A 12499-nucleotide genomic window follows, 5' to 3' on the forward strand; every position below is an offset into this window, starting at 1 on the left:
CAAAAAAATCCAGTTCCTTCCTTCAAAAGATTTTTGAGCCTCCATCAATGGATACGGTTCTTTCAGTGTTGTTTACACATGGGCTACAGATTAAGCATAATACGTTGGCAAGGAAGAATAAAAAAAAAAAACAAAAAAAAAACAAAAAAAAAAAAAAAAAAAAAACAAAAAAAAAAAATGGAGTTAGGAAAATTAAAGATAATATTAGTAGATCAGCCAAAATTTTATCATCGCGTATAATTAATTCGCGTTACGATCACATTCTACGAACCACCGTGGATCGCAGTGAATGTAAATCTGACAGTAGTTTTTAAAAAATAATTTGATATTTTATCTCTAGAAAAAAGTTAAACCTCCTTTTATCATGGTGCTATACTATAATTTAAACTATTTTACATACAATAAAATGTAAAGTTTTCTTATCATTTATACATTTTAAAAAAATATCGTTATAAAAAAATCAGAAAATGAACAGAAACAATCACAATAAAAGCAACTAAACAAGCCTAAGTCAGCAGAAACCCATCAAAACCCTTCTTGAAATATAAAAAACTACAAAATCAATTTACAAAACACGAAACTTTTACAAAAATTATAAAATCATACACATATAAAAAAAAAATCCTTTTGGATAAAAAAAAAACAAAAGTTAACCGATATCCCACTTCGAAATCGTTTGTTCGTTTGAACTGATCATAACAAAGTTTAAATACAAAATTAACATTCAAAAGTAACATCTCTTGATTCTAATGTATTGTTTTTAGTAATAACGTCTATAGCGACGTCTGTAAACTCAAGCAACATGCGATCCAACCAAGACAAGCGATTTGGTATGATGTATCCACCCTCAAAAAATCCAAGATGACCGCCATACGGGGTTACAACAAACACTACATTAGGATTTGTATCTGACAAGAAAACAAAAAACAAGTTTGTATATTTAATTATAATAGCTTAATATAAGTAACGTATTGAAAAAACAAGTTTGTATATTTAATTATAATAGCTTAATATAAGTAACGTATTGAAAAAGAGCATAACTTTATTGATTCCGGATTTTGTAAATATTGCATGTTAGGAAAAATTTTTTAAAGATAACTTTTTGCTTTCAAATGCTTTTTTTTTTACATTTAACAAGTTGATCATTTTAGAAGTGATGTTTAAATTCTTAATTTAACTGTTTAAGAAATTGCATCTAGAAATAGAGAAGCATATAATTTTCTTTACTGCGGGTCCGAAAAATTCCGAAACAAAGTAAAACTTCTAATTGCAAACTGCCAAAGAAAAATTGTGTGGAAGGTTAAATATTTTAGGGTGGAAGACAACTGTGAAGATAGTTCAAGTAGTGAAAAACTTTGAGGTTCAATTCTGTTCTTGTCGAAGCGGTTTACGAAATGTGAATCTTTTCTTTCTCAACAGAATTTCTTTTTTAGAATTTAGAGACGGCAAATTTTTAACAACGCGCAATAAAGCTCGAAAGAAGCAAAATTATGTTAAATGAGATAATACTCGAGCCACTAGGGAAAGTTTTGAGGTCTGTCCTGAAGACTTTTACTATCAAAGAAACTCACAATCGTGGCAATGACTGTGTCATTAGTTTAAAATCTATCGTTCGTACTGAGCAAATTAATGCTCCGTACTCGGAAGCCAACTTTCATATTGAAATTTTAGAAATCGTCCCTCATTTTTATTGAGAAAAGAGCTAAAATAAATGCCAGATCTTAGATTTTTTAGCTAGTGGTACTACTTGTTATGTAATACTTTAATCCTCTTGAGTGAAAATCCTGCAACAAATCCTCCCAAATCACTGGAGTCTTTGAAGCATCCTTGTGTTGAACTTGGAATGAAATTTTTCATAAAACAATGTATGCCACTGTGAGGGATATTCATCTCAAATTCAGTTTTTGCTGCTAAAAGGTGGCTATTGTAATTAATGATTTTCATAATTTGTTACAAGAATGTTGTAAAGAAAAAATATACATTAAATAAACTTCTTTTCTTTAAATTAATTCTTAGGGACTTGATAGATTGTTAAATAAATTTCATAAAGAAGCCTTAACCAAGATAAGGATTTTCGTAGTCAATCTTTAAGTAAGAACAAATCAAGTCGATTAAACGGGTTACTTTTGATTACTTTCACCTTGTAGCTTTTTAAAATTATTGTTCATATTTAAAAATGTATAAAAACTAAAATACTTTGCAATACACTTACCACAAAGATTTCTAGGATATTTGAAAAGAGATTCTGGGACTAACGGATCATCTTTTGCATTTAGCACAAGTGTAGGAATAAAAATCTAAAAACAATTTAACAAGTTTTTTATCTCAAATATATTCAACTTGTAACTGCTTCTTGAACTTAAGTATATAGAAAGTTAACTATATAGAAAGTAATACAAATACATTAACATTGTGTTTTATTATAAAAGAAAGAATGTTTGTGTTTATTTACCAAAAAAAAAACAATTTGCTTGCATACATACATACATACATACATACATACATACATACATACATACATACATACATACATACATACATACATACATACATACATACATACATACATACATACATACATAATATGAAAGGGGTGCATACAAAAGTTTTACATGGACCCCTGTTACATGTATGTCTAAGTTACATAATTTAGTCCAGAATAAATACATGCTCAAAGAATCCTGATTGGCCTCTCTAAATAAAATGAATCAGTAAAGAAATTGAATATAAAAATTATATCAAAATTTTTATTTTAAGGGATTACAGGCCCATGATTGTGGACCAAATCACAATCAATAACTTACATTTTTCATATAGGCACTTGAACTACTGTTGTTATAAAATGATGGTATATCAGAAATATCCTCGTAAACCTTTCTAATTAAAAAAAAGAAAGAATAAAAACTTATTTCATTTTCATTAACAATCAAAAAAACTTTTATGAGAGCTTTTACAAAAAACTTCGTATGCTGTGAAAAGATCATCAAGCTTTTACAAAAAACTTTCATTAACATCAAAAAATTCATCAAAAAATTCATCAAAAAATTTTCATTAACAATGAAAAAAACTTTTATGAGAGTTTTTACAAAAAACTTCGTACGCTGTGAAAAGATCATCAAGCTCATGAAGAGCTTTTGCAGATGAAATGCGTTTCCAATCAAGTGGTATGTTGTTCTTTACGCTGTGACTTTCAAATTTATCTTTGTGATGGTTAATTACTTTTAACATGTTTCGAGTTATACCAAAGTAATACAACTTGCGTAGATTTTCCCATTCACTCATCAATGTCATGCACCTGTTAAAAGAGACTTTTAATTTGATAGAATTATCACACAAAAACAAGAGGATTATAGTAAAGACTGAAAAGTATATATTACAGAAATGTGAAATAAAAACATACTCTGGTAAGTTATAACCCTGACACAGAGAAGCAGCAAACAAAAAATTTAACTGTCGTTCAGGTTTCTCTCCTAAAAATTTCATTAAAACATTTGCCCCAAGTGAAAAACCAACTCCAACAAGTTTTTCTTCAGGATTTTTCTTTATTAAATCATTGACAACTAATTCTAAATCATCAGTATAACCTAAAACAAAATAACATAACAAAAAAATGGTCACTGGAAAACATACCAGCAGTAATCATAAATACATAAACATAACATAACAGATCATTAATAAAAGTAAATACCATGGCAGACAACTTTTATTAACCTACCATATGTAAAAATTCTGGGCCTTGTAAGAGGAACATTTTTTAATGCACCAGTGTGATTTAATACAGCCACTTTGTAGCCATGTTGACTCATATGCTGGGCAAATACTTTAACATATTTATTTTCAGAATGGTTACAAATACCAGGAACAACCACAATAGTGACTGGTTTCTTCTACAATATTATTAGAAACAATTGATACAAACATAATTATAGAGAAAATAGAAACATAATTATAGAGAAAATAGAAACAAAATTTTGAAAAGTATTTTTTAGATTAATCTCAAACTACAATTCCATTAAAGATTAGAAAAAACATTTCCTTTTAAGGAAACTTCTTTTTTTTTTTTTTTTTTTTGTCATTTGAAACATATTTAAAGATAATTGTATAACTTATGATTACTAGCCTATACTCTACACTTCATTTTATTCTTATGTTAAATTAATGATAAATTTTTCTGATCCTTAACCTTTTTAAGAATCAGAAAAATTTATCATTAAATTAACAAGAATTAATTTAATAGAATGGTTATGTATATAACAATTTGTTACAAATGAAACCACATGAAGCACATTTTTTTTCCATATTTCAAGTAAGAAACTAAGTTAGCAAAAACCAATCAGCATCTCCTGACAATCGGTGAATCAATGTATGCAACATGTATCACATGCAACCCACAGATTATAGAAATGAAACTTAATACATGGATAACTTCATAAGCAATTCATACAATTTTCAAGTTTAGCCTTTAAAGGACTTAACACATTAAGTGCATTTACTTTGATTAACAATAAAAAGGTTAATTAAACATATTCAAAATCACTCATATATAAAGTAAGGGGCTCAATCATTCTCTATATAATAACTCATTTACTCAAACTAAGCACAGATTAAATTATAATAAAATTTGTAATTTTATTTGTAATATTTGTAATAAAATTAAAAATTTTATAAAAAAATATAAATTTGATTTAACTTGGCAAAATAAATTTTAAACTAAAAATTTATTGTACTAATTTACATCTGAATACAAAAATTAAACTGCTTAAGATAACAGGTATATTGCAGCCATTTCAAAATTGTTCAAGGCAAGAAAAAAAAAAGAGAATTCATAGCTTGCAAATTAACTTTAAAAATAGTTTAGTCATACATGGACTTTTGTGGTGAACAAGTCATAGGATACCAATGAGCCATCCTCACCACCAAGTTTAAAACGCTGACTTTCATATTTTGGAATTTTGCCAAACCGACCAATCATTGAGTAAAAAATACTTTGGAAATGCCCAGATTTTCCCCAAATATGAATAGGTACATAACTAAAAAGAACATACTTGTAAGTGAGAAGGTTGGTTTAAACGGTAAGTAACTAAAGATCCATCAGTAGCAATTATACTGTGCTGTGCACTTATGTACTCTGGTACAGAGCCGAAGCGATTAGCTATTGAAAACACCACACTTTGGAAATGGCCACTTCTACCCCAAATATAGGTTGGTATGTAACTGAAACATAAACAAAAAAGTATTTAAACCCATTTAAAAAAAAGTAAAACTTGAAACAAGGAGCATTTTATACTTGCAGCAAGGCATTGATGGTATCATAACTATTTCTACTTGGTTTTCTATGACCATCATGCATACTTACCCATAAGAAGCATTATTTATGCCTAATCATAATAAAACTAAACACAATAAGGAATTTCCTTCAATAACATTTTATTTACTTAAGACTTTGATTAAGATTACTTAAGTTTTATGAGACAATAAAAGGTACAAAAATTACTTACAAAATACAAGGAAAGTAAAAACTCTAGATCTAGTAAAAACTCTCTTTCTTCAGCAAAACAATTGTATAGTAAAAATCAATCTGTTAATAGATACAGTTTGTACTAGGTTAAAAAAAAAAAAATTTAATGTAAAAGGATAAAATGTTCTTTAAAAAAACTTTCATTCTTAAAGTAAAGATTTAACCAATTTTAGAGTTTTCCATTTAACAGGGCTAAAAAATCAAATGAAAAATATCAAATTTTAGCTTTGTGATACCATTTGCCATAAGAAACAAAAAAATCTGGTTTTGTTGACCATAAACAGCCCTTTGAGCCTTCAATATTATTTTGCAAAAAGTTATTTATTAGTAATTAATTCATATTTCTTTTTATCAAAGAAAAAGATAATCAACATTTTTTTTACAAACCTTGTATGGTGAGAAAAAATTCCTAGCTAAAAACAAATTGATATATTGAAAAACAGCATCCAGTTTTTCTGCTCCATTTGTTTTAATGATTTTTTTTTTTAATCATGCCAAAACATTCTCTTACTACTAAATCTAATGGTGCTATATATTTCTACTTTCCTGGTAATAAATGAAGCACAAATATTTACAAAAATCTTCTTGTTCCATTTGCAGAAAATTTACCACACTTAATTCCACATATATCAAACAGCTAATCTCTGAATACCTTTGAAGTTTTCTTTTAGTCCTTTTAAGAGTTTAGAATTCATGCAACTATAAAAGTTTAGAGGATACGGATTCTGTGTGTTTATTATTACAAATCACCATAAATACACTATGTAACTAATTTTTTTTTTTTGTTTTGTCCTTGAGTTGAAAGTATGTTTTTCTATCCCGTTTTCTTCTTCCAGAATAACTCTGGAAGGTAAGACACATACCAACACCTATATAGCTTTGCTTTTGCCAAAATGTGACCAGCCTGTTTGAGGCAATTGAAATTCACATATGGCCTGAGAAAGCCATAACCCCAACTTGATGTTCTGGAGAAACCCTGTGAAGCAAGTGATATATACACACCTCTGATATCAAAAATGGAAAAACTGAAATTAAACTATTTTGTCTGAGAGAAAAAATCATTTTTAAAATTCTTATTCTTTTAAACATATCTGTAAATGACAGCTTATATTTTTGCATTTTTTACAGCATTAGTAATGCTTTTCTAAAAATAAATTCTGAAATCATCCTTTGATCTGATAATAGACACATGACATGAAATTTTTCAGTATACAATGCATCTTTCTAATGATAATCAATGACAAACACAAATAAACATAAAATTTATGTTGCATATTTCTATTATTTCTGTTGCAGTTTACAAATGTTTACTGTTGTAGTCCACAACACAAAGTTGCAGCCATTTCCCATATTCAGGATGGCTGTTTGCTCTTTTGTATCGCTCCTATTGAAAATGAAAGCTGTGATGCAGAGATTCAGCTGCTTGTGATGCAGAGATTCAGCTGAACTTACCAAGAGGCTTTTCGTTTTTCAATGAATTGTGCAATGTGATAGAACACAGCATGAACTTTGGGAGTCACACTTGAATCCATAAAAAGGCTGGATTTTGATGTGAAATATAGTAGGCTATTCTTCTACCTTTGACCACCCGTCTTTCAATGCTTTGTAGAGGAGGTTCATCACACTCAAAAGATATAGCTTTTTGCTGGGTGGGTAGACTATTTGTTTTTGAAAAAATCACCACCACCATCCAGCCCCAGCTTGACAAGATGTTGTGAGTATATTTGTCTTTGTGTCAAGATCACATTTTGAATCTCTTTATGATTCTTGCAGTGTACAAAAATTTGTTGCCTTATTTTTGTTTGATCCAGGGAAATATCAATTGCACTCTGAGAAAAATAATTGGTAAGTTGACCTCCAAGTTACATAAACTTTGCTCTATAATTTGGTTTAACAATGGGTGATTTTGTAACTTGATTCAGACCTTGTGTAACAATGGGTGATTTTGTAACTTGATTCAGACCTTGTGTAAGAGGAAGAGATCAACAGCTCATGCAGAAGCCTCAAAGTAGTGCTGTTTCATGATGTGAATAAGTATCCATCTCTTCCCCTCGCTCACTTTGTCCAGCACAAGAGTGTTAAGATTGAGCATTTCCACCAGGATATATTGAACTTTGAACTCCGCTACCAAGGTCTTATAATGAAAACATGATGGAGGACTATATTTGGGGGCTGGTTCATGAAAGCAATCTACAATATAAGCTTAAATCTAGAAAAACTACTCATTTTTAATGTTTTTATTGTAACACTTGCATGATTTTACAATAAATAAATACTACTATTGCATCATATGTCATTTTGTATCTTTGTGTATATCAAATTTTAAATTTGCCACTTTTTCTCTATGATAATAGGTAAATTTCACAAATATCATTATGCTGGACATAAAAGCAAAATTATAAATGAATACAAGTATTTTTTCATGTTTTCTAAACATAAGGAAATAGAAAATAGCAATTTCAACTCAAGGACAAAACCTTTGTTACATGGTGATATCATCTTTAGATAATATAATCTTATGAATCATCAAAAAATTCTTAAAGAGCAAAAAATTTTGATTTTTACCCTAACCATTCTTTACATTTTTTGGATTCAGCACCCCAAAATTGCTTAAAAACAGCTATAAGATTGTCTAAACCAAAAGGTGATGGGCTTTATGATTTGACAGGCCAACACATTTTGGTGCAGATTGAAACATGGTAGCATACCTTATATGAATAATACTGCAACCATCAACAATCTTTTTTATGATATCACATCCCCCATTATGATAGATTTCTATCTTTGGAGAAGTCTTTGCATTCCAAACTATTTGAATTATAACAATGATGAATACCAAAATGCAGATAGCAACAAGCATTCCTTTTTTTTTCTACTAAAAAAAGAACAGAACTCTTCTCAATACAAAACTTTGCATAATACTTTGGGTGTTGTTAAAGAAACAATAAAAACCATCATTACGAAAAAATAAATTTTAAAACTCAATGATTATTTCTTCACACTTTTTTATATTTGAAATTTTTTTGCACTGCATTCTTTCTGTTAACATAAATTTTGAATGCTTTGTTTGTAAAACTATACTGATTGAAAGTGTTAAAAAAATGTTCAATAAGAAAAAAAAAAAAATGAAAAAAAGAAAACAATTTCTTTACTGTTTATAATCTCAATACAAAAGTTTTTTAAAAAAGTGTATTATAATGGTAAAAGAGAAACAGAGTAATAAATATAAAGAAATCAGATTTAAAGTTTATTAATTCTAAAAAGAGATTTTTAGATTCTTTGAAGAATTTGTACATCATTTTACAATTTAGCTAGAAATTAAATCCAAATGATTTCGCTTTGATTGGTCTTTAGTTTTTGTAGGCAAGAAATCTGGAACTTTTGGTAAAACAATTTCCTCCTCATCTAAATTAAACCACGTGAGTACAATTATATCTAGTTTACCATTAAAATGTCAAAAAAATCAATAACCTATATAAGAAAAAAAAAAAAAGCATAAAATTATTTTGTCATAAAACTGAAAAACTGAGTAATAATAAAAAAAAAAAACCTTGAATTTTCGTCAATTCTGAAAGCTCTTGTTCAAGCTCTTCTATATCAATATCGTCGAGCTGATGAACACCTGCACATTAAAAGTTAAACATTTTTACATTTTTTATAAATTAAATAAATTAACAAAAAAATTTACCTAATATATATTAAATGGAAATCTTAAAAGAGAAAAATATCAAAAAGATTTTCTTTCATTCAATATCTCATGTGAATTCCATGTTTATATTTTATTGCAGTTTAAAATATCCTTGTTAAAAAAAAAAATCTAAAATGCCAAAATTACATTAAAAGTTATCATGGCCTTACAAATAAGGTGCTGGATTTCTAATAAAAAAAAAACTAGATTTTAATTCCAGAAGAGAGATGTTTAAATGAATTCACAATTCAAGTTCTTTTTGTTTAAATGTGAGCTCAAAGTGAGCCACTAACTGCAAAAAAATTATGAGTTACACAGGCTGTAAAAGATAGCTTTTAGAAAATAATACACAGTTTTTTTAAAAACTTAACTTATTGAAAACATTTTAGCACTTAGCAGTGTAAAAATAAAAAAGAACAAATTTGTTCTTGAAAGCTGAATTGCCACAGAAACATTACTAAAATGCAAAGCTATAACCATAAAATATTATTTCACAGTAGAAAATTAGACAGTAGAAAATTTGCTTTCTACTAGCATTAGGATTTCACTCATAAATGAACTGCTTAATATTGTATAAGCTTTAATTTTGAAGAAAAAATGTGTGCAACTACTTAAATATTTTTTGCAGCACTAAACTTTTCAAACAACTTTTTCTATCACAGACTACTGGAAGAGTGTATGCAAGTATTTTTAGTTTTAAAAATTACTTACATGTATTTAGAATAAAAAACACATTCTTTTAAGATTATAATACTGTGCATAATATTTATTTTGAAGCCTTCAACCACATATACAGCAAAAAAAGGGCTAGAATAGAATAAACTGTTGATTAAAACAACTTGAATATAAAATATCATACCAAAAGATAATGCTTCTTCAACTTCATTCACCATATCTCTGGCCTAAATATTACATATTTTTATTAGATTAACACTGATCAGATGTTAACTTAAGTTTTTCTATAAACACATTAAATATTGTATACCTCCTCAGTTTTTGCCATTACATCACTGATGTGGTCAATTGTAAGACCACTTTGACGATAAGATTCATTGAGGAGTGTTGCAGTTGAGTGAAAAGCATCTGCTATCTACCAAAAATAAAAGACTTTTTTAGACAAAATATTTAAAACAATGTACAAAATATATAAATTAATTTCTGGTGCTGTCAGTTAAAATGATTTTAAGGTTTTATTTGAAATATGAATGAAACACAAATCAATAAAAATGGAAAAACAAAGAAATAAAATTCCACTATTGACAACTTTATATTTTTACAACAATGAAATTATTTAAAAAGTTGAGTTTTATTATAACCAATTTTATGAACGCAAAAATTCTTTTTAACAACAGAATAAAAAACTTGACCGCCTACTTAAGTTCTACAATCAATTAAAAAGACAAAGATTGAAAAAATATTTTATAAAAAATAAGTACAAGTTCTTTAACTTTTCAAATAAATTTATAAGAAAATAATAATAATAATAATAATAATAATAATAATAATAATAATAATAATAATAATAATAATAATAATAATAATAATAATAATAATAACAATAATAATAAAATAATAATAGTAATAATAAAATAATAATAATGATAATAATAATAATAGTAATAAAATAATAATAATAATAATAATAATAATAATAATAATAATAATAATAATAATAATAATAATAATAACAATAATAATAATAATAATAACAACAACAACAATAATAATAATAATAATAATAATAATAATAATAATAATAATAATAATAATAATAATAATAATAATAATAATAATAATAATAATATAATAATAATAATAATAATAATAATAATGAGAATTGAATACATAAACTAAATAAATAATAATGAATAAATTTGTATTGCTGATAAAAAGTGAATAAAAAATGAATATATATAAATTCTGATTTTTCATGAAGTATTAAATAAGATTTGCTTGATAAGCTTCAGTCTCCTTTACTATATAAAATCTAAATTTATTAGAGTACATACCATTTTAGTATTTTCTGCATCTTGTATTAAGCGTAACTGATTTTTCATGGCACTTAATGCACTTTCTTTCATAGTAAGAGCCTTCTGCAGCCTTTGCTTTTGAAGTAAAGTTTTTTTTGCCTGTAGATAAAAAATAAACAAGTAGATAAAGGAAAAACATATCCTTCACAATAATGGAAAAGCATTTTATATGAGAATTTTACATCACTATTTATTATGACTTTTTTGCTGATAAGAAAAATTTCCTTCAATTAAAATCAAAATTAATCTGATATCACAAGCACATCAAACTTTTTGATGTAGGTATTTTAACTACTGAGAAGAAAAAAAAAGAGGCGAAAGGAAGATTTAAAGAATATATATATATATAATTTTTAAGTTATAAGATATATTTAGATCAAGGTAACTAAGCAAAATCGCAATTTTAAAACTTAGGAAATGCTTGATGTAAAAATGAGTTCAATATTTGTGTACAACTAAAAATGCTTTCTCACTGCCTAGTGCTACAAAAAACATAATTTTTGCTTGAACATGCAATAACAGTGATGCTAAAACAAAAAAGAAATCATTAAATCAAACTATCACCTGCACTTTATCATTTGCTTTCATAAATGTCTGTACTTGGTATTGCAAGCTAAAAATAATTTTACTTAAAATATTTTTACAATCTAGTGATCCTTTCAGAATAACCTTATATTGCAATAAATTACATATAAAAATAATTGTTGATAAAATGGTTATAGGTTACAGAATAATCATAGTTTGAATTTGTTTTGCACAGAATTTTTGCCATTTTTGATTTACTTTTGTTCCATTTGTTGATTAGCATTATATTAATTTTATTGGACCTTATATTAAAAAGAAAGTTAAGAAATATATATGTGCAGAGCAGATTTTCACAAACTTTTCAAGATAGTATATTAGATGTTTTTTTTTAAAAAAAAAATAAAAATTGCATTATTTTTGTCAAAAAAATTGAATTTGCTAGCACTATTTTCCCCATTTACTGCTAGTTATTCACCTCCATACAAACTTAAAATCTATTTTCCCAGATCATGAAAAAAATTTGACTATTTTTAATATCTATCTTTAAAAGTAAAAATTTTTAAAACTTTATAAACATTAGTGTTATAAAACTTAATACAGGGTGTCACCATCAGCATCACCATCACCATCAGCATCATCAGCATCACCATCAGCATCACCATCACCATCACCATCATCATCATCATCATCATCATCATCATCATCATCATCATCATCATCATCATCATCATCATCATC

General features: G+C 26.9%; 2 protein-coding genes across 6 annotated transcripts in view; both read right to left on the reverse strand.

Moving 5' to 3' along the window:
- Nucleotides 1-357: 357 nt before the first annotated feature.
- LOC145202039 (monoacylglycerol lipase ABHD2-like) lies at nucleotides 358-8398 on the reverse strand. 3 transcript variants are annotated; one of them, XM_090081624.1, is made up of 8 exons: nucleotides 8227-8398; nucleotides 4865-5030; nucleotides 3716-3887; nucleotides 3401-3584; nucleotides 3101-3295; nucleotides 2805-2877; nucleotides 2213-2297; nucleotides 358-908 (listed from the first exon to the last, which is right to left on the reverse strand). In XM_090081624.1, exons 1-8 carry the CDS (start codon nucleotides 8376-8378, stop codon nucleotides 718-720), a joined length of 1218 nt encoding a protein of 405 aa, XP_089937750.1. In that variant the 5' UTR covers nucleotides 8379-8398; the 3' UTR covers nucleotides 358-717. The 3 variants fall into 3 exon arrangements, with proteins under 3 accessions (XP_089937750.1, XP_089937749.1, XP_089937751.1); XM_090081623.1 differs by lacking the exon at nucleotides 4865-5030 and adding an exon at nucleotides 5046-5214; XM_090081625.1 differs by having other exon boundaries at nucleotides 4865-5214; nucleotides 8227-8395.
- Nucleotides 6558-12499, reverse strand: part of LOC145180496 (charged multivesicular body protein 7-like) — a 15823-nt gene continuing 9881 nt past the window's right edge. For 2 of the 3 annotated variants that reach the window (XR_016450677.1, XM_090081621.1), the window contains exons 6-11: nucleotides 11801-11849; nucleotides 11216-11335; nucleotides 10192-10296; nucleotides 10066-10108; nucleotides 9069-9140; nucleotides 6558-8923 (exon numbers count right to left, since the gene is read on the reverse strand). Coding sequence is in view for 2 of the 3 variants with exons in the window: in XM_090081621.1 (XP_089937747.1) it covers nucleotides 8826-8923; nucleotides 9069-9140; nucleotides 10066-10108; nucleotides 10192-10296; nucleotides 11216-11335; nucleotides 11801-11849 (487 nt within the window). In the remaining variant the exon portion in view is untranslated. The remainder of the gene's footprint in view (nucleotides 8924-9068; nucleotides 9141-10065; nucleotides 10109-10191; nucleotides 10297-11215; nucleotides 11336-11800; nucleotides 11850-12499) is intronic. The other variant, XM_090081622.1, reaches the window with a different exon arrangement.

The sequence above is a fragment of the Hydra viridissima genome, unplaced genomic scaffold, assembly GCF_058129835.1.
Source record: "Hydra viridissima isolate aposymbiotic clone 2 unplaced genomic scaffold, HvirCarnegie_v1 scaffold_3, whole genome shotgun sequence".
NCBI lineage: Eukaryota > Metazoa > Cnidaria > Hydrozoa > Anthoathecata > Hydridae > Hydra > Hydra viridissima.